At 40.5% G+C, this 26,971-nt stretch overlaps 1 protein-coding gene across 3 annotated transcripts; it reads right to left on the bottom strand.

Moving 5' to 3' along the window:
• On the bottom strand, window positions 1-26,405 carry Aadat (aminoadipate aminotransferase). Of its 3 annotated transcripts, XM_060381813.1 has the most exons (13): window positions 26,140-26,402; window positions 25,188-25,356; window positions 23,076-23,208; window positions 18,060-18,134; window positions 14,541-14,750; window positions 12,201-12,266; window positions 10,852-10,934; window positions 9,694-9,790; window positions 6,388-6,449; window positions 5,255-5,319; window positions 3,692-3,798; window positions 1,277-1,378; window positions 1-386 (listed from the first exon to the last, which is right to left on the bottom strand). In XM_060381813.1, exons 1-13 carry the CDS (start codon window positions 26,204-26,206, stop codon window positions 345-347), a joined length of 1,278 nt encoding a protein of 425 aa, XP_060237796.1. In that variant the 5' UTR covers window positions 26,207-26,402; the 3' UTR covers window positions 1-344. The 3 variants fall into 3 exon arrangements, with proteins under 3 accessions (XP_060237796.1, XP_060237797.1, XP_060237798.1); XM_060381814.1 differs by lacking the exons at window positions 1-386; window positions 1,277-1,378 and having other exon boundaries at window positions 3,732-4,974; window positions 26,140-26,405; XM_060381815.1 differs by lacking the exons at window positions 1-386; window positions 1,277-1,378 and having other exon boundaries at window positions 3,732-4,913; window positions 26,140-26,404.
• Window positions 26,406-26,971: the final 566 nt, after the last annotated feature.

Here is a 26,971-nt window from a genome sequence, read left to right as displayed (position 1 = left end):
TGCATATTATGTGCCATTTTAATAATCTCCTTGCATTTTGAAAATAATTCAGTATAACATGTTAGTTTAGAAGAAATTTTTCATTGGACATTATAAAGTAGCTATACAGTTCTTTACAATAAAATTTAATCTTTTGTGAGCTGAAAATTAATCAAAAGGCAAAAGTAGATCAAAAAGTATTTTGGCAATATGATGGGTTTAAAGGGAGTTTGTTCAGTTAAGTTGCTATAGATGTTTTATGAAATGGATACATTCCATCTGTCAAACAGAAACAATCATTTCTTCAACAAAGTACAGAAGTAATTTATCTAAAAATTAGGAGTATGATGCTGAGTTTGAGTGCTTTATAAAGATTCTTTTATGACTTGGGCCAATCTCTGGAAGGCCTAAAACAGAAAGGAAAGAAGCACTGATTAAATTAGCATGTCGTTTTGGAAAGCTCTATAGTAGCTCTGAAGATTTACATAGACTATCAACCTGAAGTTGGGATGAGACAGGAAAAGTAAGTTTGACAGCAGCCATATCCCAACAGAATGTCCTCAGGAGCCATTGAGATGTGGGTAAGTATACACCAGGCTTATACATTTCCAGATTTTTTTTTTTTAATTTGAACATTCATGCATCATTTTTTATTTTGTCCACTGTATAAGTATCTTGCATCCTCATATGTTCTCTCCTCTGAAAACATAACTTATATAGTTAGGACTGCTCAAATCTGTTCACATGTAAGAGCAACATGAGCTTGTGGACAGCATATTAGAAGCATGAGAAGCAAGTAAAGAAAAGATACATGAGGAGTCTGTCCCCAAGCACACATCCACACACTCTGAAGGTCAAAGACAATGCTTGGTTTGTAGCTCTTCCTTTTGGGTTTCTCTGCACACAGTTCTCAGGCTATTTTTAATCCTCATTGTGCTTTTTTTTTCTTCAGAGAAACTGAATAAACTCGTGGCTTATGATTTTACTATTCATTTATGTGATTCAGTGAAAGAAGGAAAATGTATTGCCCCAGAACCTATTGGAAACTCCCCAGTGCTCTTCAGTTAAGTTCTGGCCACTTACAAAGACAACAAACTTTAACTCCAGTTTAGTCTCAATTGCCTACAGATGCCAAGCAACAAAGCAAAAAGAAGATGCGTATTAAACTCGTGACTGGTGCACCAAAGTCTGTCTTTTAGAAGTGTAAGAAGAAATGAAATCATTTCTAACTTACAAGGTGAACACACACATCCAAAGTCAGTCTAGGAGTCTGTGTGACTCTAAAGAGGATACTCACTATATCCATTTGCTCTGGGGTAACCAGGGAGAAGGATGCTCTGAAGAAGGATGTGGGGGCTGAGCTGTCGATGAAGAAAGCATTTCCAGGAACTAATAAGATCTGTAAGAGGTTGTGGAAGATAAGTGATTATACCACAGAAGAAAAACTAAAAGAAAATTTAGGACAATCTCGTATTACTGTGGGGATAAATATTTTAAGCTTAAAAGCCATTAATAAAATAAGAAATCACAATAGAAAATAGAAATATCATATAAAATACATATGGCATGTGATAGACAAATCTGAGTCCAAAGTATTAGTGGCAATATTTACCATTACCATGACCAATGGTATTTCTTCTCCACATAAAAACTGAGAAGAAAACACCAAGATTCAATGTATAAAGGACAGGTTAGAAAGAAATAGTAAAACACAAATAAGTGGCCAACCTACCTACAAAAGCAATACGAATGCAAACATTGAGATTTCTAACTGGGACTCAAAAGAAATATTGGCTTAACAATGAGTAGGGAGCAATATTTTAGAGAGAAACGATATGATGCAAAGGTTCTGGAATAGGGAGAAAATGCTACATTTAAGGAAACTGAAAGAATACAAATGTTTAATTCATAAAAGAGAAGAATAAAAATGTTAGTAAGTAAGTCAAAATGGGGTGTGGAGAACAGAAAACTGCTTTTCTTATGACTATGCTAGTACGGACAGCTGAGTGAGCAGACACTCATTTCCTCTTCATCCTAGACAAACACGTATACTTTAGTCCTTCTTGCCTCTTTATCTCCATTTCATCTTTCCTCCCTCCCTCCCTCCCTCTCTCTCTTTCCCTCCTTCTATCTCTCCCTCCTTCCCTCTCTCCCTTCCTCCTACCTCTTCCTACCTCCCTCTCTCTCTCCTTCCCTCCTTCTATCTCTCCCTCCCTCCCTCTCTCCCTTCCTCCTACCTCTCCCTCCCTCCCTCCCTCTCTCTCTCCTTCCCTCCTTCTATCTCTCCCTCCCTCCCTCCCTTCCCTCCCTCTCGCCCTTCCTCCTACTTCTCCCTCCCTCCCTTTCTCCCTCCCTCCCTCTTCCTCTCTCCCTGCTTCTTTTCCTTCTTGTTTTCACTCTGGGGGTTGAAACCAGGACCTTGCCCAGTCTAAGCATGCACTCTGCCCTCCTGGCACTCACTCCTAGCCTTTTTGTAGTTATATTGGCCACATTAATTAATTTTAAGTAATGGATGTAAGCTTCTTCCATTTTGTAGCAATCTTAGAGTACACATTAAGACTGGAGGCCAAATATGGAAGGACCCAAGGTCATGCTTTTAATTTTTAGGTGACTCAGAAATAAATCCTATTATCTTAAGCCTTAAGATGTAGAGTTTATATTTTATATAGTAATTACCACTGATCCTCAAAAACATTAAGTAATTGGTTTTTGTTACAATCTATAAATCTGGGTACTATTTGCTAAAACAAGATGAGTTTAGTCTGAAATGATATGGTGCACTCTACATAGGAGATTTCAGATGGCTTTCATTATGCCAATTTTAAAAATGTGAAAGCCATCATTTCTCCCAATAAGGTGAAAATGTTTTGAGATAGACTAGAAGTAAAGACCTGTAAGAGAGGAAGGATGTTGTCAAAACGTGGGCTAAGGTATTTGCAATATACTTGGGGACTATTTAGAGTAAGTTAAGAAGCCCACACCAGATCCATCCATCCATATGTATGTATATGCATGTGTATACGCATGTATCCATATAGACATATGATGCCGAGCTTTGGAAAAAGTAGACATTATATATCAGTCTCCATCCTTAGCACTCAGCTCACGAATGCATTCAAACAGCCACTTACCGAAAGTTATTAATGATGTCATTAACATAAAATAATTAAACTGAAGAAAAGATCACATTAGCCAATTATATTGAAATAAATTAATTTGAAATAGGCTATGTGCATGTATGGATTAAGTACCTACTGTGTGCAGCAACACAGTAGATAAGTAAGAGAAGTAAAGTGAGGAAAACATGAATTTTGCCCTCTCATGAGATGGTCAGAGAGAATAAATCTGATCTTACCTGGGCAGTCTGTCTCTGGATCTAACTGTGTGGAATTGTTTCTAACGTACCTGTGTGGGATCTTGCCAATGACAACCTAATCTGTTCATTGAGAGTTACTGTCTAGACAGTAGACTGTGATTCTGGAAACAGATCTCAGGGCTTACAGACAACCTGATGAACAGGATAAGGGAATGAATAGCGAGAAGAACAATTTAATCCGCCAACTGAAAAGTTACACAGAAAATTTCAGTCAGTTTTGAGTTTACTCAGTGCCTGCAAGCGGATGCTAAGAAGATGTATGATGTCAGTATGAATCCAAAGAAAGAGTATAAACTTTCCTTTGGCCATCACCTCCACCCCACCTCCCGCATTTACCTCTCTTTCAATAGCCTTTTTTTCAATCAGGTCTTTTGTGTCAGAGATTCCCTTAACTTTAATCCACAGAAACATGCCAGCTTTGGGGACATGCCACTCCGCCAAACCTGCAAAGGGAAGGAGATGGCATGCTCTAGGCATATCTCTGATAAGATCCAGTTCCCCGCACAGGTGCAGTGATCACAGACTGCACTTCCAGACAGTTTGTTTCAGTGACAGTATCTCAAAATGTGACTTGACAAGACCCCCAAGTTGATGTTCTGTGTTCACTTTAAAAAACCATCAGTGTTGGGATAAGAAGCTTAGAGACAGTAGTTCCTGTGTGCACTCAGAGCTGACAGCCTTCAGAAAGAGCAAACATCCGGTGTGCCCCTCCTTCACACAGGTAGTCACACTCAAGGCCATTCCAATTTTAAGGTGGCTTCTTCAATCCCTCTTGGAGTCTCCTCGGATTTCATAAACTCTACTATTTATGTAATAGTTTGCATGCCCAGATGGATTAATTTCTACAGAAATTTAACTAATTAGAATAAAAGTGCTGAAATCATGAATTCCAGATTCCTCTTCAAGCTTTACGTGTGACTATTATGATAGAAAACAAAACAAAACAAAACAAAACTAAGGAAAAAGAATACGTATTTTGATTTTAATTGCTTAAAAATATTTTTGTCACCACTCCTACACAAAGTGGTAGAAAATTACTCTTGTTATTCAGAAAATAATTCTGCTTTTAATCAAGGCTTTACAGAAAACAATGTATGATATATGGCAGTCAGAGGCGTTGATACTTTTTACTTAATACTCTTCTCATCAAATCATTTTTATGCTATAATTAAGCCAGGGTAATTTATCAGACTTTATTTTAGAATAAAAAGCATCCTAAATTCAAAGTAACAAAGAAAATACTTTTGTGTTAACGAATTTAAATATTTTAAATTATACTATACTACTTGTTTACATTTATTTTCAGTTATAAACAGAGAGTATTTTGGGAGCAAAATTCTGAATCAACGAACAGCTTATGAGCATTTTTGAAGATGGGTTTTATTCAGCTGCAGGTAACATTGCTGATTAAGTTTTTGAATGAGCTTTTTTTTTTTTCTCTTAAAACCACAAACTCTGGTGTTGGCGCCGTCGCTCAGTTGGTGGAGTGCTTGCCTGGAGTTCTGGCCGCCCAGGTTCTGGTACCAGCACCTCGTAAACTAGGTGCGGTAGTATATATCTGCAATTTCAACATTTGGGGAGTGGAGGCAGGAGGATCAGAAGTTCAAGGCCAGCCTGAGCTACAAAAGACTCTGTCTTAGAACAAAAACCAACCAAACAAAAAACAACCCCTCCAAAAAAAACCACCCCAAAACAAACAAACAAAAAGCACCTTGCAGCAGGTGGTGGAGATGATAGAACTCAAGGTTTGACAACTTGGTACTTGTGAGACTGTCTGTAGAGCAACCTTTCCTAGGCAAGAAACCACTCACAGGACAGTCCCTCCTACACCAAGACTGACCACCGCTGCTCCCGACATGCCACCGTAGTTTGTATTCACACCAGATGCTCCCCACTCACCACTCAACCACTTGTCTGCAGCTGCCAATATCATATCCCTCTGGTTCTTATAGAAATCAATAGTCCTGGAAGAAGCCAATGACAGAGATCGCTGAGTTCAGAACACAGAGGACCACAGACACACGTAAAGCTATGGACTCCAGCCTGCTTTTTGTTTTTTCCTTTAATTGAAACATTAACTGCTTTACAAGAGAATACCGTATTGCTTTAACGTGTGTGGGGAAGAGCTTTTGGGGAAAAGCTTTTAAAAACTTCATTCTGCCTTTATTACAGAGAAATTATAGTTTAAAAATTAATAGAGTAAAATTCATTTCTACATAAAATATGAAATTTAGATGAAGTAGCAGAAGTAGCATAACTGACCTTTATGTTTAGTTGACCTGAGAAATTGTCATTTTTTTTTTGGTAGGGGAACACTTGAGATTAAAGGAAACTATATTGAAATGCTGAGTCATTGGTTTGGGAAAGAGGAGACCCTGTTTGTGCTTGTTTCTAAGTGGCCCAGGAAACACCATATTTACATAACAAAAAAATCTGTGATTTGTCTTCTTATACTGACAAGAAAAGTATGTTCTCACTCATTCATACTTGAATGAGTTCCCATGTCCTGTGTCCTTAGTTGGTTATCAAATAAAATGTTTCTGTGTATGGACAATTTTTTCAGCTAAAACTGGGAACCCTAACCTGTGGCATGGGTGGACAAGAGTTCAGGCTAGAACTTGAACTCTGCTGAGAAAACTTTCTATGTGAAAAGCATAGATTTTGCACATTTAGGAAGGAAACATAAAGGGGATAAAGAGAAGGCTCAGTGAGTGAGGACAGTTGCTAGGTTTGCAGAAAAATGGGGTTGGGTTTTCAGCATATATGCAGCAGCTTGTAATCGTCTCCTAGCTAGTTCACAACAATCTGTAACTCTGGTTCTGGGAATCCAGTGTCGTCTTCTGGCCTATGCAAACACCAGGTGCACAGTACAGAGACAGCTGTACAGGCAAACACCCATACACACAAACTAAAAATAAATAAATCTTAAAAAAAAAGAATGAAGAATTATAAATCACTACTGTAAATGGTTTGTACTTTGTATTCTGGGCTCCTATTTTGCTCACAAAATGTTTTAACAAATGACGCAATACCTGTCAACATGGGTCAGGAAGCCCTCTTCTCCCCATTGGTATAAAAGCTGTGATATCATGAGCTGAAAGAGACAGACAGCAATAATGTCATGGTTCACTCTCCAAACCCAGGTTGTGCTTTCTAAACATGGGAGCCCATCACTTCTGCTTATGGAAACAGAAAGCTGCAACCAACAGTCTGGGTCCTATCAGTGACTTCAACAAACCTCAGTTAAAAGACAGGACAACAACAGGAGGCAGGCTCAGCTGCTTCCTGCCTAAGCATGGGGACCTGAGGAAAGCTGCCCATAATGCTATCCATTATAGCTTCAGTGCTAGCAAGCAGGCTGCAGGTTCAGTGAGAGACTTTGTTGTTAAAAAAAAAAAAAAAGAAAGAAAAGGACATCTGATGCTGACCTCTGGCCTCGTGAATACACAAATGAGCACACACATACACACAAAACAAATGTAAAGAAACAACCAGAGAACAAAAGCCCCCTCAAATACAGAGCTTTCTTACATTCCAGGCTCCACTGTAACATATTAAAAGGTCTGTCTATTTGGACTGTCATAATTAGGAATGGTAGTTTTGTTGTGCTGATACAGAAATGAAAGGACAAAGGTTCATTTTCTTTATGTCAAACAACTGATCCTAGAGCTTGGATTCAAAGACAGATTTTTCTAGCTCCAGATTTATGCTATTGACTACTGGACTATAATGCCTCTGTAAATTTGAAAACACACAAAATATTCTCTTTTTCTTTCTTTTTTGGTGGTGTGGGAGATCAAACCCAAAAACAAGTGACAGCTACGTATGTACTGAACCACGGAGCTGTATCCCTAGTACCCCAAATGTCTATGATAGGTATATTCAATTAAATATGGAGAGATTTTTCTATTTGAAATGGCGGGGCTCCACACCTGTTTGTTTATATCCCCCATTTTTTATTCATTATTAGCCAGATAGAGCCAAGTAATTGTGGTAATGATACTTGCTTTTTTGCCCAATGCTGGAATGCTAGTAAATTTAGGTATGCCCTGGTTACTCGCATGCCTCGCTGGGTGCCTGTGCCCATTGATGCCCCTCACGCTATGACTCTCTTCAGACAGAAAAGGGATCTTGGAACTACAGCCACCATTGTTACTGCCATTTCACTGGTGGCTGTTGGAGCTACCACCGGGGCATTAGCCATGAGTCATACTGGGCAGACTGCTCAGACCCTGAATAATCATTTAGCCAATGTAGCTCATGCCTTAGTTGTACAAAAAGGAATTAATGCTCAACTAAAAGGAGGCTTGATGGTGTTCAATCAGAGGATTGACCTCGTGCAGGAGCAAATAGATACCCTATGGCAAATCGCTCAACTTGGCTGTCAATGAAAGTATGCTGGACTTTGAGTCACTAGCATACAACATGAGAATTTTTCCCATGCTGCAAATCTGTCTAAACAATTGTCGAGCTATATTTTAGGTAATTGGACTGGAGAATTCGATACTACGATGGAGCAGCTGAGAGTGGCCATTGTCACAGTAAATTCTACCAGAGTGGACACAGGACTAGCCACAGGATTATCATCATGGATTGCTGCAGCCATGAATCATCTGAAGGAATGGGCGGGCATGGGAGCGTTAGCAGGCCTTCTGGTGTTGGTCTCCTTGGTTTGCCTGTGGTATATATGCAAGATTAGAGTCTCACAACAGTGTGATGCAGCCATGATCATTCAGGCCTTTACAGCCATTGAAGCAGGACATTCTCCCCAAGCATGGTTGGATACCATAAAAAGCTAAAATGATACGCTCAGGATGCGAGGCTAAGCACTGCACTCAGGGTCAGCCGCTTTGGACCCAGAGAAGAGCATGTCTGGTTGCATGCGGGTTGATGGCCCAGGTCCCGCCTCTGAGAAAAAGGTATCAGACGGGTCTGATGCTCTTTGGGTGGATGACACCTAAATGAACATCGGTACAAAGTCCCAATTTATTTCTAATATCAGAGATCAGACCTCTACTCTTGCCTGATGCGTCTAAAACAAAAAGGGGGAACTGTAGAGAGCTGCGGAATGCTGTGCCTTAAAGATAGAGCTGGTTTCTGCCTTCCACCTTCCCGATGGTGAGTGCTCTCTGTCACGAACAATTCTACATTTGGCTAAGGCTGAGGATCTGGCTTGCTTCCATGTATGTGGACCTATCTGCATTGCCCACGTGGCACGCTGGGGTTGGCTACCCAGAGGCTATTTAAGCTGTGGGCTGGCTTTCCCCAGGGTCAGATGATTGTTCAACGTTCCTGAATAAACTGCATTGAAAAAAAAAAAATAAAGATGAGACAAACATTCAAAAAAAAAAAAAAAAAAAAAGAAATGGCGGGGCTCTAAGTGTTATGGTGAACTTGTTGATAAGATACAAAAACATGGAAAAAGTTTCTTATTTGGTTAAATACTGGGACATTTATACTTTGTAGAATGTACAATAAAGAACAAGTGTCCTTGAGATAAAAACTTTTTTTTTTTGAGGGACAAGGACATGGTTCAGTCAGTACAGTGTTTGCAATGCAAACAGAAGGTCCTGAGTTCAGATTTTCTAGGTTAAGCCGGGCATGACAGCAGGAACCTGTAATCCCCAAGCTGGGGAGATGGGAACGGCAGGATCCATGGAGCTCACTGCTGGCCAGTCTAGCCAAATAGGTGAGCTCCAGGTTCAGCGAGAGCTTTGTCCCCAAAAGTAACATGGAGAGAAATTAAGGAAGACATCCTTAATTTAATGCATGCCCACCCACATCCACACATGAACACTATGTGAAAACACCTAAGACCTAATTCTCAAGATTACAATGATTTCCCAATCCAGTTCTTTTTCAAAGCCCGTGAGAAAGTTTATTCAACCTCCTACTTATTTACTAATAAACAGTGAATTTGTTAACTTTAATTAAAATGCTTTCTGATGAGTGGCTTCAGGAATAGCTGAGGAATGGATCAGGAAGGCACTAAAAAGGCTTGATTTCTTTATATCACTATAAATTGCAACACAATGAAGCCAAAGTTTTAATTACATCATCAGATTCTCTTTTGAAAAAATGTTTAATAACTGACTGACATTTAGCATCCTCCCTGTGAGTATACCCCGGTTCATGAGGACTCTGGGCAGGCTCCACAGCGATTAGCTTAACCGATTTCTCACTTGCTTCTTAGATTAAGCCTCCACGGATGCTGGCCTACTAATTCTGTCTAGGAATGAAGATTCAGCGTTTGATTGCTTTTCCCCCTGTCAACTTAAGTTAATCTCATTTGCTTACATCTGATTCTGATTTAAAAAAAAATCACTAATTGTGCTTACCTGTGAGAGAGTGCAGGGATGTAACGTTGAAACTTGTGTGTGCAGAACAATCCTCTCTATCAAGGACTTAGGGCCAGTCATAAACCCTACTCTCAGCCTACACAGAAGGAGAAAGGGCTTTATTCCAACCCCACATAAACAACTATTGTGAATCATTTTGTTGATTTCATTAGAACAATGATGACCTGGGGCAAAGAGATGTTGAAGACTTGCATATTCTAATCAAAGTACTTACTTCTTACTTCAAAAGCATTTGAATTTAAATATATATGATAAAAACAATGCAAATACTATTAAGAATTTCTAGATTTGACATTTTAATATATGTTTCTAGAATGTTGATTATCCTCCTACAACTTAGACTGATAGCCAAGCATCTTTGAACATTAGAAATAAATAAAGATAATAAAATACCCATATACCTATTAGTGATCAAGTACTTTTTTTTTGAGGAAAATCTGTTTATTAGAATAAACAGATAATAAATAGACTGAGCACATGCAGCAGGTATGTCTTACCTTTGTCTAGGCCCCAATACCTGCAATCTGTGTGTTCTTTTGTTATGTCTGCCTGACCTCTGAGTTTCTTTGCTAAATATGCACATAGGATTCCTGATTTACTTAAGATGTCATTACTATTGGAGAATTTGGAGAAACTTCAAACAGGCCCTCTTTAGAATATGTAAAGAGCTTCTATAGGGCATAACAGTGATTAATTTTTTTCTGATTTTCTATCATAGTTAAGCAGATTTGTAGAACTTGGCCTAGCAAATAAACTACAAAATGAAAATCCTCTTTATTGCAATAGTTGTTCCAAAGTAGAATAGCAATGTGGTCGGACATTTAACAAGACTAGAGGAATTTGGATTTTCCATCCAATGAGTGAGGGCTGGGCTTAAGGGGTAGCCTGCCTTTGCTGCTGAGGAAAAGATCCAGGAAAACTGAGAGCCCACTACTTTAGCTAGATGCGTGAAACTGGTGAAGCCTATATGTCTCCACTTGCCATTGCCATATGTTGGTCTGCACATAACAGCACTTCCAGGACTGATGGACTCAGTACATTTTAAGGCAAAGGGAATGAATACAAGCCTTGAAGTGGGAAGAACTTCTTGAACTGAAGGATTTAAGGCCAACATCAAGCTAGAGACATGGGCCTTACCCCGAGGAGAGAACTTTTGAAAAGGTGTCAGCTCTAATCACTCGCCCATCGACATCCATAGAGAGAAAGGTTGGTGCCCAGGGCTGAAATAGGAAGACAATCGCTGTTGATTTTCAAACTCTGATCACTGTACGTTTACTTTGCACAGTGTGGAAAAGGCAAACAGGCATGCGGACACATGCAGCAGGTATGTCTTACCTTTGTCTAGGCCCCAATACCTGCAATTCGTGTGTTCTTTTGTTACATCTGCCTGACCTCCAAGTTTCTTTGCTAAATATGCACATAGGATTCTGATTTGCTTAAGATGTCATTACTATGAATTTGGGGAAACTTCAAACAGGCCCTCTTTGCCACTCCCTGCCCCCAACCTGGGATTGAAATTTGAGGTAATTAGATTCAGAGGAAGAACTCAGAAGAAATGAGTTCAGATAAAATAAGAACAACAAAAAAATTCTTTCAAAACGACCAGCACCATTTGAGGTTGTTCAGCTACAATGGTGATTCCTGGAAATTGACTAGAAACATAAAAACTGATTCAAATGCAAGTAAGGAATGTAGTTAATGTTGCACTAAGATTTTCTTTGAAAGTAGGGTCAAGTGAGAAAGGAGTTCATTATCACACTTGGGGCAGGAAGGCAGGGCAAATGGTGCTCTGCAAAAGCAAAGCAAGAAGTTTTGTGTCTTCTCCATATATGCAAAGGGAGGAACCAGATCCAATTACAGGATGGATGTCTGTAGTTCTGAGAACACATACTGCTTTGGCACTGACGCTAGAAAACTATTATTATGGAATGTAGCCTGCACAGATAGTGAGGATGACATTAAACCCCACAATCCTCCACATAAGGTTCAGAGCATTTGACAAGGATGCGCTTATGTGGTTGTAGTGCCTTCTCTGTCCATTGAGAGCATGAACTGGGCATAGCCCCACTTCCTCTTCAGCTTGAGTACATTTCATTTCCCCCTTAGCTACCAATCTAGTCAGTTACCATTCCCAGACTGAAGTTGAACTAGAAGATGGACCCCATGCCACGCCCCTCATTTGATGTCTGAGGTAATCCGAAGTAGGATTTGTAGTTTAGCACCACCGGCCTAATTGGCTTTGCTTGTTAAGTGCACATTTCAGAGAACTAGCTGCTATCCCAATGGTAAGTAATTTCTAGAAGGAACCTTAATACAAAAAAGAAAACTGGCAAAACCGGAAGACTGAAAAACTATAGAGAACTCACTAACACTTACTCAAGTTCATTGTGAGAGCAGGTAGCTTTGACGCAATGCCGCTTCCAATGCAGGTAACAATGTATAACAGATGATCTTTGACCGTGATGTAAGGCCACATTATCACATACCTTATTGAACTGGAGAAAATAGTAAGGATCATCTTCTATTATGAGGAAGTCATATTTTCTTGCAAGCTAAAAGGTTAAAGCAATATATTTATTTCTTAGGAGCTGTCTAAGATGAAAATTATTTGTAATCAGTTCTTTGTGCTCATTCATTCATTCATGAACTGTTGAGGTTTTTTGTATTCTAAACACTGAGGTTAGAAATGAATGAGTTACTGAACGTTCTTTTTCTCATGGAAGACAGAAAATTATACAAGCAAGTTGGGTAATGAATAGGAATTAAATAGAAAAAGAGTGATAGTGTGCTGGCTAGCCTTATGTCAATTGGACACAAACTAGAATTATATGAAAGGAGGGAACCTCAACTAAAAAATGCCTCCATAAGATCCAGTTGAGAGGCATTTTCGTAATTAGTGATTGATGGGGGTGTGTCCAGCCCAGTGTGGGTGGTTCCATCCCTGGGCTGGTGGTCCTGGGTTCTTTGAAATGCAAGCTGAGCAAAGCATAGAGAACAGGCCAGTAGCACCCCTTTATGGCCTCTGCATCAGCTCCTGCCTCTGGGTTCCTACTGTGCTTGAGTTCCTCTCCTGATTTCTTTTCATGAAGAACTGTGATATGGAAATGTAAGCGAAATGGACACCTTCCTAAGTTGCTTTGGTCATGGTGTTTCATCAGCAATAGTAATTCTAACTAAGACAGATAGTTACTCAGATCAAACCTCTGAGGAGCTCTTCCTGACAAGGTAACATTAGAACTCAAAATGTTCAGAGTAAATTAGTTATGCAAATGTTAAGAAAGAGGATTCCAGACTGAGGTATGAGGGAAAGCAGAGATAGTGGGGGTGAACAAAAACTTGACAAGAGTAAGAGACAAAGGAGAGGACAATTTGGCTTTGGCATATGGGATGCAGTTAGAAATGAGAGAGAGACAGAGGGAGAGAGAGAGAGAGAGAGACAGAGAGACAGAGAGACAGAGAGAATTGAAGAGAGTGATGATATTCACAACATTGTAACAAAATTTAACCTTTAGAATTTGGAAAGCCACATGGCTGACTTTTCATTTACCTTACATCAGAGGCTAGGACTGGTTGACATGCAAACTGTGGCCAGTTAGATACTATGAGCCAAATGCAAGAGGGTGAGTGCTGATGTCATGCTGTCATACAGTATGGACAGAGAGTGGCTTAGGAAGTGTGGCTAGGAGTAGTGGTGGAGGAAAAAGATGGACTTAGAAGAGCTTGATGGTGGAGTCACAGGAGGAATGGAATATAGGAGGGGAGAAAAAAATAGAAAGAAATAAAAGTAATTGTTCATGAGCATTATTTATGAGGCCGGAGAGCATGGAGGGGTTGGTTGTATTTATGAGGCTTAGGGCTGGAGCTAGAGAAAAGCCAGTAGTTCTATTTGGGGCAGGTTATGTTTGAAATGCTATTGGATATTTATGGAGATATCACAATGATTGACAAGTTGGAGTTCAGGGAAGAGATGGAGCTGAGCAAGGAGGAAATCATATCATGCAAATGAAATTTATAACTATGGAACTGGATAATGCTATCTTAGGGGAATATGTAGACAAAACACAAGACTCCAGAGAGAGAGAGAGAGAGAGAGAGAGAGAGAGAGAGAGAGCGCTCAGGGAAGTATAAGATAGTATATAAATAACAAAGCAATATCTTGAAACTTTATATTTTCCAGGTAAAAACAATTGGTTGAAATCTGACAGTGATTCTAATGCAAGTGGTTAGGTTCCATGTAATTAAATGAGGCTTAACAGTTATTTTTAAAGCAGTTTGCAGGGAAAGGTTAGACACTCACTTAATTAAGTACAGCAGCAAGACCACAGAAAGTAATTTTTATCCTATTTTTTTTCACATTTATGTATAGCTCTACATACTCTTGGTATTAAAAATGGCAAAAATACAAGGCAGCATAGATAGCTAAAGAGATGATAGAAAGAGTTCCCTGTTTTGTTTTCTTTTTTTAAATTTTTTATAGCCCAGAATGACGAGTAGCAGATAGACATAGAAAGTGTAAAACACAGTGCAGACACAAACATCCCATAGTGAGAACTGAATGTGTCCTCCTAACAGGTGGCCGAGAACAGGATTTTTCAAGCATTAAAGTACCAATGAAGGCAAGATAAATTTCAGAAACAGAAGATGTGGCAATTTATTGTGTATCACTTTAGTAGGAACTCTGGCATAGATGAATGAGTCCCTTTTATTAAAAAGCATCTTCCTTGAAATCAAGGGGGGGAGTTAATAAGAAAAGCAACTTTAATGAGACTCTCTAAAAACGGTAAGCTAGAAGCTGGGACACACGCTTGTCACTCTCTTGTCAATACCTCATAGATTTCCTTCTTGCGGTCACCTGTCAACGAGTAGCCTGTAGGATTGTTGCCATTTGGGACGGTATAAAGAAATTTTGGCGCCTTTTTTGTGGTATCCTTGGAATCTTCTGGGTTCCATCGGGAAAGTATTTTTTTGAGAGCCTCTGGAATAATGCCATGCTCATCACTGGGGACATTAATAATGTTGCCGCCCAATGGTTTCATCTGTGGAGGACAAAAGACACCCCAAGGATGCACCCTGATTACAAAAATGCAAATACCATTTTCTTTTTAAAATTTAGCGAGAACTGGACTGTTGGTGCCCTTAAAAATGTGATTGTGTACTCAGCTCCAAGCTCTGGAGGATTGAAGTGTATATTGTAATCTTATTATTCCCCTGATGTAGGCTTCATTATTGGTCAGCAATAGCTCCTGTCTATTCCCACGAGAAAGCTTGTACTTCCTTGCCTCACTTATATTAAGCTTGGTCATGTGTATCTTATTCTGGTTCACAAAAGGTGAGCAGCAATGATGTGTTCTTTCTTTCTTTCTTTCTTTTTCCTAAGCAGAATCTTTAAGATACCAGCTCTTGGTTGTTTATGTATTTTTAAATTTGCTCGAAGAGGCAAGGCTCCAATCTGAGGGTGATTCTGTAAGGTTGGTGCTTGGAAGAAAGACGCCATGAAGCAAGGTTGTACTAGCCTTGTGCTCGCTGTGTAGTGTGAGAGAAAAACAGCATGGTAGCTGCCCATGCTTGACACTTGCCTCTTCTGACAGAATTCTGTTACAAGAGATAGAGCTGATCATCACTAGCATCTACAGGCAATTATAGGCAGCATCATATGCAATTTGCATTGCTCTAACGTAGTACCTGAACAGAACTATTTAAGGAAGGACAGATTTACATAGGCTCATGGCTTAGAAGTTTCTGTCCATTGTGTCAGGGAGAGCATAGAGCAGCAGAACAACTCACACCATGGTGTTTAGGAAGAGAGAGAGAGAGAGAGAGAGAGAGAGAGAGAGAGAGAGAGAGAGGAGAATGGATTTTCAAGCCAGTCAGGCTGACAGTCAACATTAGCCATTATATCCTTGTATGCAGATTGGTAAGACTGGTTGGTGGTTAGAAAGTTTATTATGAGTTGAATTAGTTTCCTTCAAAGATGAAGAGACATGGTGTCAGACATTATGTGGAGAGAGTCTAAATTGGAGGTCTCCATCAAATCTCTCTCCTCAGAGCTTAAGGAATCTTGAAGAAGAGGAGCCAGAAAGATGGTCAGAGTCAGAGAGGATGGAGGACACCATGGTCTCACAGATTGAAGTAGTAAGCACAGAGCCTGCATGGCTCTACACCAGGTCCTTTTCATATATGCTATAGCTATATAGCTATTAGCCTATTATTTCTCCTGTTGGGTTGCTGTGTCCAACTTCCATATTACAATTTTTGCTTTATCATATATGTTTTGTTTTGTATAGTTTGGTTGTTATCTCTTTGAAGCCTTTTCTCTTTTGATAAGAGACAGAAATGGATTGGATCTGGACAGGGGAGGAACTGGGAGGAGTGCAGGGAAGGGAAAGTATAATCAAGATTTACTGTATGATACAACAATGTATCAATAAAGAGAAATGGTTTCCTTCGGTTCCCCCACTCTGAAAACATAGACAAATAGATATAACTGTTCTACATGATGAGGAAAATGTCTATGCTCCTTAGAGGGGAAAAACTGCCACAGTTCCTAGAACTATTGATTATGTCACTGGGTGTTTTTTAATTCTCTGTTAGTCTTAGTTTGTAGTGGAAAAATACTATGTTTTGTTTGTTTATCTGTTCATATTTCTGTGACTTCAAAGAAAAATGGCTTAAAATCCAATCTGCTTTGGAAATGTGAATTTTGCAGTGTATAGCATTCCAAATATCATAGTATATCATAAGTGTACAAATAGGAAGGTAACATCTCTCCTCTGTACAATACAATATCTGAAGTCATTAAGTTCCACAAAGCACAAATGGCATGTGATTCACAGCTCACTCACACATCATCAACACTTTTGTCTGAAACTCAGCCACAACTTATCTTAATAATGTGGTCCCAACTATGCATGGAAATAACCTAAGACCCCTGCACAGATGTAGCCAATGGCAGTTCAGTGTCCAAGTGGGTTCCATTGTAATAGGAACAGGGGGTGTCTCTGACATGAACTGATTGGCCTGCTCTTTAATTACCTCTCCCTGTGGGGAAGCAACATTACCAGGCCACAGAAGAGGACAATGCAGCCACTCCTGATGAGACCTAATTGACTAGGATCAGAAGGAAGGAAAAGAAGTCCTCCCCATCAGTGGACTTGGGGAGGGGCCTGCATGCAGAGGATGGAGGAAGGGAGGGATTGGGACAGGAGGAGGGAGGGAACCTGGGGGGGGGATACAAAGTGAATAAAGTGTAATTAATAAAGAAAAAATGAAAAAAAATAATGTGATCCCAAAATACCAACCTCAAACAAAATACAGTTAATGAAAATAATTCCATTTGCTCAAACTTTCTTTTTAAGCTAGAACTTTTAGCTGCCCCTCAGCCTCTCTTTGCCTTCTCCACAACTTCTATCCTGAATGTTTCAAAACATACCATAGGTCTATAGACACAACTGCACTTCCTGCAACACAGATAGATCATTCCTGCTCCGTACTGAGGAATGGGAAGCCACTCTCCCTTCACTCCTTAGTGGAGTGAACACATGGTGGTTGCAGCTCCTTGCTGTTGGGCGTCAGTCACCAAACACGCAGTCTTCCGGGTAGCTTCACGGAACCAAAGATACGCTAAAAGTGATTTGGTACAGAGGACACATTTCCTTGTTACACCTCTCTCTCTCTTGCCCCTCTCCCCCTGTGTGTGTGTTGTATGTGTTGGGGTACACATTTGTATGTACAGGCACATACATGTATTCTTGTTTAGACCCAAGGTTGATGTCATCCTCCACTATTACAGATCCTTCTTCATTAAGGCTGGGTCTCTTAATCAAATTCAGAATCCTCATGCAGATAGCCAGCTTGCTCTGGGGATTCCCACACTCTGTCTTCTGATTCCGGAATCACAGGTAGGCCTCATTCCCACCACAATTTACTTGGATTCTGTACATCTGAACTCTTGTCCTCAACTTGCATGAGCCAACATTTTAACCACTGAGCCATCTCCCCACATCCCTAAATTGCCTTAAAAAAACTTTTTTTTTTAAAAAACAGCAGCTTTGACCTTGGTATTTTGATGTTAATATGATGAATAATAACACATCACACACCCAGAATTCAGTGGTCACACAAAATCAAGCATAATGTTAAATTATAATGAAAGTGGCTTTATTATTAGGGACAGTTTGGGGACCAAATAACTGTTCATATGGTAATAAACTGCATAGGTTTTAAACACACGACACTATTAAGCTTTATTACAAAAGAAAAACTCTTCTCTTAAACAGGTCTTTGAGATGACTGCCATTCTAAGGGGGTTCCAAGAGACTCGCCGTTTTGTAAAAATATGTACTTACAGCATGGAGCGTTCCTGTATACAGTGGTTCATTTACCAGGATAGTGTCTCCAGGACTGATGAGCATTTCAAATGCCTAACAAAGGAAGCATAGGTTAGATTGGATAGAATGGCTTTCATTCTTAGAATACCTTTCTTTTGTGCCTATAGGATCTAGAGGAGGACTTGGAAATTTTTATGTAAGGGCCAGGCAATACTATTCTGTGAGCCATGGTGTTTAAGGCAGCTGCTCTTCTCTGCCTCTACTGTGAGAGAGCAGTCACAGGCAATGTGAAAGTAAATAAGAATATCTGAGTGCCAATAAAACTTTATTTACTAGCTTAGCTAATGGTCTGGATTTTGCCATCCACCACTTGTTAACTTCTGTTGTAGGGTAAAATGAAAAAAGAACACAACTGATTCAGCTCCTAAAATTTATCTGTTCCTTTTACTGCTTCTTGAAAAATGTGTTAGATGTAGACTATGAATCAAGCCAGGGAAGAGTACTGGAGATAAAATCCTTGGCAAAATGACCAGGCTCTTACTCCTATCAGGTTGCTGATCCTCTGGGAGAGCTAGACACTAATCAGCCAATTACCAAAATAGAGAGGTAAAATCAGTAGCCTAATATGGACATCTCCTTCCAGGACGCAGGCATTCAGAGAGCCCAGGAAAAGCTTCCTGTTCTTGTTGTATGTAGCTGTAACTATATAACTATTGGTACCTTTTGTCAAACTGGAAGACTTTTGGAACTTGAGGTGGAGTGTGAAGAGGAGGAGGAGGGAAGGAGGGAGGGAAGGGGAGAGAAATATATATAGAGAGAGATAGAGAAGGGTGTGGACAGAGACTATACCATGTAAGTATTCAGGCCATGGGAGGTGATTAAGGATTTTAAGAAGGGAGAGAAGAAGGGCCACATTATCAGACATGCAATTTAAGAAGGTTATTCTGAGTGCAGCATAAAATAACAAGAGAAGAGAAATAATCAGTGGGAAAGTTTGGAGGAGTATTTGGGAAATTACTGATATGGTCTTAGGTATACACACAGGCGGTCTGAGCTATCAAGGTGGGACTGCAGGCAATGCCTAAGAGGTGGTTAGATTTTTATTACTAATCACTTAAACACAGAACCAAGATGTAGCCCAAATCTGAGGTAGTGGATGAGTTGTTTAGTTTTTTTCCCCCTGCTTTAAACATCCTACTATAGTGTTTAATAGACAAATGGACAAATCCATTTGGAAAGTACATGGAAGTGTGGGCATGTTCTTGATCTTGAGGTGTGAGCAAAGGCTCCCAGATGCAGCGTGCTTATCTACTCAAGGAAACCAGAGCTAAGCCAAGTAGAATAACTTGATGGAGGACAGCCATGTGCTGAGAGAGCCGGAGTGTCAAAAAAAAAAAAAAAAAAAGCGTTAATTGGTCAGTGCTGCTAAATAACATTTAGCAGTTAAGTATGATAAGATTTGGTGGTGTGGACTGTGTGAAGACTCCTGATGTTATTTGTCGCAGGTGGACATTTTCACAGTCCAAATGTACCATTGAGTCTATTATGACTCAGTTGTACACAAGTCACAGAATAATTTCCTCTTCCATCATGTTAGATCACAGTTCCTGCCTCATATCTTCCTTCCTGTTAGATTAATAACCTGCATATCACACTTTAAAAAATAGGGCTACTTTCATTTGAGCTAGAAGGTTGAGCTGTTGTTCTCCAACTTGGCCTAATGCTTATTCATTTATCATTTTTCTTTCTGAGCTTTTAATATCTTATAGAAAACACACTTCTTCCAAAAGTCCTAATGGAGTCAGCCTTCACAAGACAACCTGTCACGAGGCAAATCAGCTGAGTGACTAACATGTGTCTTTACAACAAATGAAAGGAACAGCTAATCATGTAAATTTTCCATGATTAGGGAATCCTATAAACACCATATGTCCCAACTGAAAAAGGAACTGTACCCTGCTCTTGGCACTGATTAGAGAATGATTAGAAGGGGGATGAGCTCCCAAGGGGCCACTCCTAACTGAAGAGCTAGTTGCAGATGGCAGTTGTTGGGGGAGAGAGGATCATTCTTCCGGTGTATCTGTCCACTGGTAGGCTGCCCATGCTCTAGTGGATGATTCCACACCATCACATACAGGTAAATTATTACAGGCACACATTAATTGGATGTATCCAGTTATTAAAACAAAAAGAAGAGAATGTGAATTTGGGAGGAAGATGTGTTTGTCCATATTTCTTTGGAGGAAAGAAATATGGGGTGGGTGTAAACATAATATCATTGTATTTGTTCATAAAATTCTCAAAGAACAAATTAAGAAATAAAATAGATGTAAGAAAAATGAGAAAAAATATTCCTGACCTAGCCAGGTAGAAATGAGGCTAATTTAGTTTTAAAAAATAAAGAATTCATGAGCTACATTGGCTAAATGATTGTTCAGGGTCTGAGCAGTCTGCCCAGTATGACTCATGGCTAATGCCCCGGTGGTAGCTCCAACAGCCACCAATGAGATGGTAGTAACAATGGTGGCTGTAGTTCCAAGATCCCTTTTCTGTCTGAAGAGAGTCATAGCGTGAGGGGCATCAACGGGCACAGGCACGCAGTGAGGCATGCGAGTAACCAGGGCATACCTAAATTTACTAGCATTCCAATCATTTAGCCAATGTAGCTCATGCCTTAGTTGTACATAAAGGAATTAATGCTCAACTAAAAGGAAGCTTGATGGTGTTCAATCAGAGGATTGACCTCTTGCAGGAGCAAATTGATACCCTATGGCAAATCGCTCAACTTGGCTGTCAATGAAAATATGCTGGACTTTGAGTCACTAGCATATAACATGAGAATTTTTCCTATGCTGCAAATCTGTCTAAACAATTGTCGAGCTATATTTTAGGTAATTGGACTGGAGAATTCGATACTACGATGGAGCAGCTGAGAGTGGCCATTGTCACAGTAAATTCTACCAGAGTGGACACAGGACTAGCCACAGGATTATCATCATGGATTGCTGCAGCCATGAATCATCTGAAGGAATGTGCGGGCATGGGAGCATTAGCAGGCCTTCTGGTGTTGGTCTCCTTGGTTTGCCTGTGGTATATATGCAAGATTAGAGTCTCACAACAGTGTGATGCAGCCATGATCATTCAGGCCTTTACAGCCATTGAAGCAGGACATTCTCCCCAAGCATGGTTGGCTACCATAAAAAGCTAAAATGTTACGCTCAGGATGCGAGGCTAAGCACTGCACTCAGGGTCAGCCGCTTTGGACCCAGAGAAGAGCATGTCTGATTGCATGCGGGTTGATGCCCCAGGTCCCGCCTCTGAGAAAAAGGTATCAGACGGGTCTGATGCTCTTTGGGTGGATGACACCTAAATGAACATCGGTACAAAGTCCCAATTTATTTCTAATATCAGAGATCAGACCTCTACTCTTGCCTGATGCGTCTAAAACAAAAAGGGGGAACTGTAGAGAGCTGCGGAATGCTATGCCTTAAAGATGGAGCTGGTTTCTGCCTTCCACCTTCCTGATGGTGAGTGCTCTCTGTCACGAACAATTCCACATTTGGCTAAGGCTGAGGATCTGGCTTGCTTCCATGTATGTGGACCTATCTGCATTGCCCACGTGGCACGCTGGGGTTGGCTACCCAGAGGCTATCTAAGCTGTGGGCTGGCTTTCCCCAGGGTCTGAGGATTGTTCAAGGTTCCTGAATAAACTGCATTGAAAAAAAAATAAAAAAAAAAAATAAAGAATGCAAATATAAGCAGCTACCGCGGAGCGAATATTAAACCAAATTCTTGTCCATCATAATAAAGTCCCACATAAACTTCCTTCTGAGGTAGGAATGGAATTGTAATAGATAATGAAGAAACTGTTTTCTGTCTCTTTCCACAAGGAAAGGTCACCATATGCTTTTCAAATAAAGCAATTTCTTGTAGAGAATTTTCTAAACCTTGACCCGTAGAATTACAAATGTTTCTCCTCTAGCAAAAACCTAAATAGTAACTAATTCTTTCCCTTTTTCTAAACGCAAAAAGAAAAGATTATTTTGATTTCTACTATCAATCCATTAACCCAAAGCATTTGAACCTGGCTTGTGTGTACAATCTGACCCCCACTCCAGCATTCATCCATCCCATTCTATCTTTTGACTTTGAGTTTCCTGTTTTTTATTCTAGGTGAAGACAATACTCACTCATATAGACATATAACATAGGATAAACCTACTAAAATCTGTACATCTAAAGAAACTAACCAAGAGAGAGGACCCTGACTAAAATGCTCAATCCCCATCCCAAAAGGCAAAGAGGATGGACATCGGAAGAAGAAAACAGGAAACAACCTAGAAACCTGCCACAGAGGGCCTCTGAAAGGCTCTGCCCTGCAGACTATCAAAGCAGATGCTGAGACTTATGGCCAACTGTTGGGAAGAATGCAAGGAATCTTATGTAAGAAGTGGGAAATAGTAAGAGCTGGAGAGGACAGGAACCCCACAAGGAGAGCAACAGAACCAGAAAATTTGAACACAGGGGTCTTCCCAGAGACTCATACTCCAACCAAGTACCAGGCATGGAGATAACCTAGAACCCCTGCACAGATGTAGCCCATGGCAGTTTAGTGTCCAAGTGGGTTACAAAGTGATGGGAAGAGGGACTGCCTCTGACATAATCTGATTGGCCTGCTCTTTGATCACCTCCCCCTGAGGGGGAGCAGCCTTACCAGGCCACAGAAGATGACAATGCAGCCACTCGTGATGTGATCTGATAGACTAAGATCAGAAGGATGGAGAGGAGGACCTCCCTTATCAGTGGACTTGGGGACGGGCATTCGTGAAGCAGGGGGAGGGAGGGTGGGACTGGGAGGTGAGGAGGGAGGGGCTTATGGGGGGATATAAAGTGTAATTAATAAAATAAAATAAAATTAAAGAAAATCCTGCTAGTAGCCCACAAAACACAGTCTCCTTGTAGTGTGTGGGAGAGGACTGCATTTAGGAGTATGCTTGCGTCTACACACAGTCTTCCTTTCCCTTCCATTCTTACCTTACTAAGACCATCTTGGCAGCCAGATGTAATGCAGAGATCCATTTGTCCTTGATTGGGTGGGTAGTTGACAGTGGGGGGATTATGCAATTTTATTTGCAACTGTTTTAGCCAGGACAGAAGTTCTGGAATTCTAAGGCATACAATGCATTTTAAAATTTATGGTCATAATAATCATAGAAATAGTAGGCAGGAAAGAAACAGTGGATTAATATAAAACTCATTATAGATTCAATTTAAAAATCCCTCAAATGCCTTTCGGCGGTGGTATCAGTATTCTAAGTTACAAAATGAGGCAATAGAGGTAGACATTAAGAGATTTCCATACATCCAATCGGCCAGAAATTCACATAAAGACAGTCACTTAATCCACAAGCCAAACTTGAATCTACATCCTACTTATTTCAAAGCCTGAAGGCTTTGTTTCCTCCCAGGACATTCATTACATAGCAGAGTCTTTGTTACATTAGAAAGAGTACTGTAACATAACTAGACATTTACCCAATTCATGTGCACATTAAGAACATGATTTCAATAAACTCTTCTTTGTTTATTTTGAACATATACATGTGCCAGGCTGACTTTGAATTGATCCATACCCCACTATACTTGGTCACAAATACATTTAATGAAGTATTAAGTAAAACATTACTAAATTGGCCTTTATCATTGGAAGAAGAACAGCTAAAGGAAGTCTTAGGGTATAAGGTTCAGCTTGCCTTTCAGCAGTTATAACTTGTTGAAGCAGTGTATTTGTTCCTGTTTAGAAGCAAACATGACACCTGTCAGAAAGCCAGGTAAACTGGCTGCAGTTTATTCCCCTACCTTTCCTCTCCCCACCCCCATATAGGGGAATTTTAATCCAGAAACAATGCTGCTGTGGTAAGGGGTCACTTCTGAACACCTAGATTTATGTGATCTGGCTGGAATGCAGACATGTCACACACCTTTGATCCATTTGGATGGAATCCAGACATGCCCTTAGTATACTCCTTAATCTCAAACAATGAAGTTAAAGTTAATTGGTCGAAAAGAAGCACCCGTATTTTGAAAGGGATGGCTAATTGAGGGATGAATGAAAGGAAGATTTGACAGAATAGAATATGCCTGACTCACAGGAGAACAGAGAGAAAAGAGACAGGCAACTTAACAGCATGCAGACAGACAGAGGAGTCAGTTTTACCGGGAGACTTTTTGTTTGTTTGTTTGTTTTTTGTGGGGAGAGAGTGTAAATTGGAGCTCTCCATCTAATCCCTTCCCTCAGAGCTCAGGGAATCTTGAGGCAGGGAAAGTCAAAGGATTATAAGAGTCAGAGGGGATGGAGGTCACCAGGGGAACATAAGCTTCTGTGTCAACTAAGTAAGGTGTATTCAGCTCACAGAGACTGAAGCAGCAAGCTCAGGGCCTACAAGGGTGTTCGACAGGTCTTCAGTGCATATATTATAGCTTTTTTTTTTATGGTACCCCTGACTGTGAGGCCAAGGGAGCCTCTGACTCTTCCACCTGCTCTTGAGACTCTTTCCCTCCTATTGCTTTGTCTTGTCCACCGTCAAAATGACAGGGTTTTTTTTTTTTTTTTTGCTTCATCTTATATTTTATTTTGTCATGTTTGGTTGTTATCTTTCATTTTTAATGAGACACAGAAAAGGAGTGAATCTGGAGTGGAGGGGAGGAGGGAAAAATTGGGAGGAGGGGAGGGAGGTGAAATTATAAACATCATATATTGTATGAGAAAAGAAATTTACTTTCTATAAAGAAATAAAATCTACATTTAATTATTTAAAAAAGAGGAAACATCATTATTATTCAAGTACTGTTTTATCTATTTTCTCTCTTCCTACTACACTGCTTCACCTAACATTATTTTCAGTATCATACTCTGCTCAGATGGTACGTTCTTCTGGATTTTTCTCTGCTTCTCTCCATCATTTAAGGTTGAAAGGTAGTCAATGTGTGAAGCATTCAGTACTGATTTCGCTTTCAGTATTTGAGTTTTTTTTTTTTCTCTAAATTTCCCCTGTTATTGTACACCTCATCAACAAAATAATTAGGTCACTTTGTCAATGGCACATGAAAATGAACCAATATAATTTTATCATATTGATAACTTACCCATAGCTTGGAGAGTACTGGAGGGCTCTTTTCATCGTCTCTTCTTCAAACCGGAAGGTCTTTCCGTTTTCCACGGTGAAAGCAGCCGCCTTAAAGGGGAACATGTTTGGGTTTGGAGATCCAGGAGCCAGGGAGATGACGGTTTTCGGTGCCTTGCTCATTATCTCAACTGTGATGAATACGAAAAAGAAGAAAAAAATGCATTCACTGTGCTGTGATCTGAACGTGAGTGTCTCTGACCAATTCCTATATTAGAATCTAGTGCTTTAATAGATACGATCTATTAAAGAAGGATGATATCATGATAACTCTGCACTCAGAAATGGAAATGGCGTTCTTACGAAAGAGGCTGAGCTGCAGTGAGAAGCATCATCTATTTGGAATTGCCTTTCCTGGGCACCTGATACTGGACTTGGCAGTCTCCAGAAAGGAGAGAAGAACATTCTTGCTATTTAAGTACTCACTCCTGTTAGTCTGACATAGTGTTCTACTGTGCTAGTCTAAAAGAAACACAAAAGAACTTTTTTTCTAGGCTTCCTCACTTGTGGAGGTATGGAAGAATGGGGGTGGCAGAGAGAGACAGAGACAGAGAGAGAGACAGAGAGACACACAGAGAGACACAGAGAGAGATCGATTCTGGAATCATGCCAAAGGTCACCACAGTAGAAGACCTTTATTCCCATAGCCCAGTACCTTCCTGTGTGCTTCCGAGCTCCACCTCTGGCTCCCACTTCCCACTCCACACACACTCACTGCTTTGCGTTTCCTCCAGCGCAAGTTCTTAGCGAACAAAAGTTATCTAATTCCTCCTTGGCTAATGCTTGCAGATTGCAGTCCCACTTGAATGAAAGAGCTTAACCTAGCGGTGAGCCCTAACAGGACAGCCTGCAGAGTTTCCGCAAAGAAAACTTCGCTCTCGCAGAGCAGGGGAGGCTCTGGTTTGTTTATTCACCTGTTGATCTGATGGCGGAAGGCTTTCTGGCCACGCTGGTTGCAGTGAGGAACCTCGAATAATTCATGTCTCTGCTGGTCGCGGGGCGCACGACTAGGTAAGTCGGTCGCTTAGAACGGACTCCCAGCTCACTGGGGCTGCACCCTTAGCTGCCGGTGCATAACGCTGCAGAGTGCCACCCAGCCTGCCCGAGTACCGACTTCCCTCCGTGTCCGAGGTCTAAATAGGCCTGGGTCAGGAGGCAAGCAGGGACAAAGTCCGTTCTCAGAGACGGTATAAGAGGCTCCATGGCTGACCCGGGTGGACTGCAGTAGGCCACGCCCTCTCCCGCCCCGCGCTCAGACCTATGGCAGCAGACCGCGGGCGTCTCAGGTCACCAGTCTAGGAAGGCTGTGGTGAGGGGAAAAAGGCGAGACCCAGCTTTGCAACTGTTTTAGCCAGGACAGAAGTTCTGGAATTCTAAGGCATACAATGCATTTTAAAATTTATGGTCATAATAATCATAGAAATAGTAGGCAGGAAAGGAACAGTGGATTAATATAAAACTCATTATAGATTCAATTTAAAAATCCCTCAAATGCACAAATCCACATAAAGGTAGCACGGACTCTTGACCTTGAAGCTCTGATTCTTTTTTTAATTTTTATTTTTTTATTATTAGTTACATTTTATTAACTCTGTATCCCAGCTGTATCCCGCTCCCTCATTCCCTCCCAATCACACCCTCCCTCCCTCCCTCCCTCATCTCCTCCCTGCCCCTTTCCAAGTCCACTGATGGGGGGACCTCCTTCCCTTTCATCTGATCCTGTTTTATCAGGTATCTTCAGGACTG

The sequence above is a fragment of the Meriones unguiculatus genome, chromosome 4 (genome assembly GCF_030254825.1).
Source record: "Meriones unguiculatus strain TT.TT164.6M chromosome 4, Bangor_MerUng_6.1, whole genome shotgun sequence".
NCBI lineage: Eukaryota > Metazoa > Chordata > Mammalia > Rodentia > Muridae > Meriones > Meriones unguiculatus.
The sequence above is the reverse complement of the archived record's forward strand: the minus strand, read 5'-3'. Positions and strand labels throughout refer to the sequence as shown.

What these genes read in the sequence shown, in the direction of transcription:
- Aadat (XM_060381813.1), bottom strand. Translation starts at nt 26,206, where the DNA reads ATGAATTATTCGAGGTTCCTCACTGCAACCAGCGTGGCCAGAAAGCCT. An exon ending in ATTTTCTCCAGTTCAATAAG is followed by an intron (nt 10,935 to 12,200) that starts GTATGTGATAAT and finishes TTCCTATTTCAG; the next exon opens with CCCTGGGCACCAACCTTTCT. An exon ending in ATCCCTGCACTCTCTCACAG is followed by an intron (nt 6,450 to 9,693) that starts GTAAGCACAATT and finishes TGTCTCTTTCAG; the next exon opens with CTCATGATATCACAGCTTTT.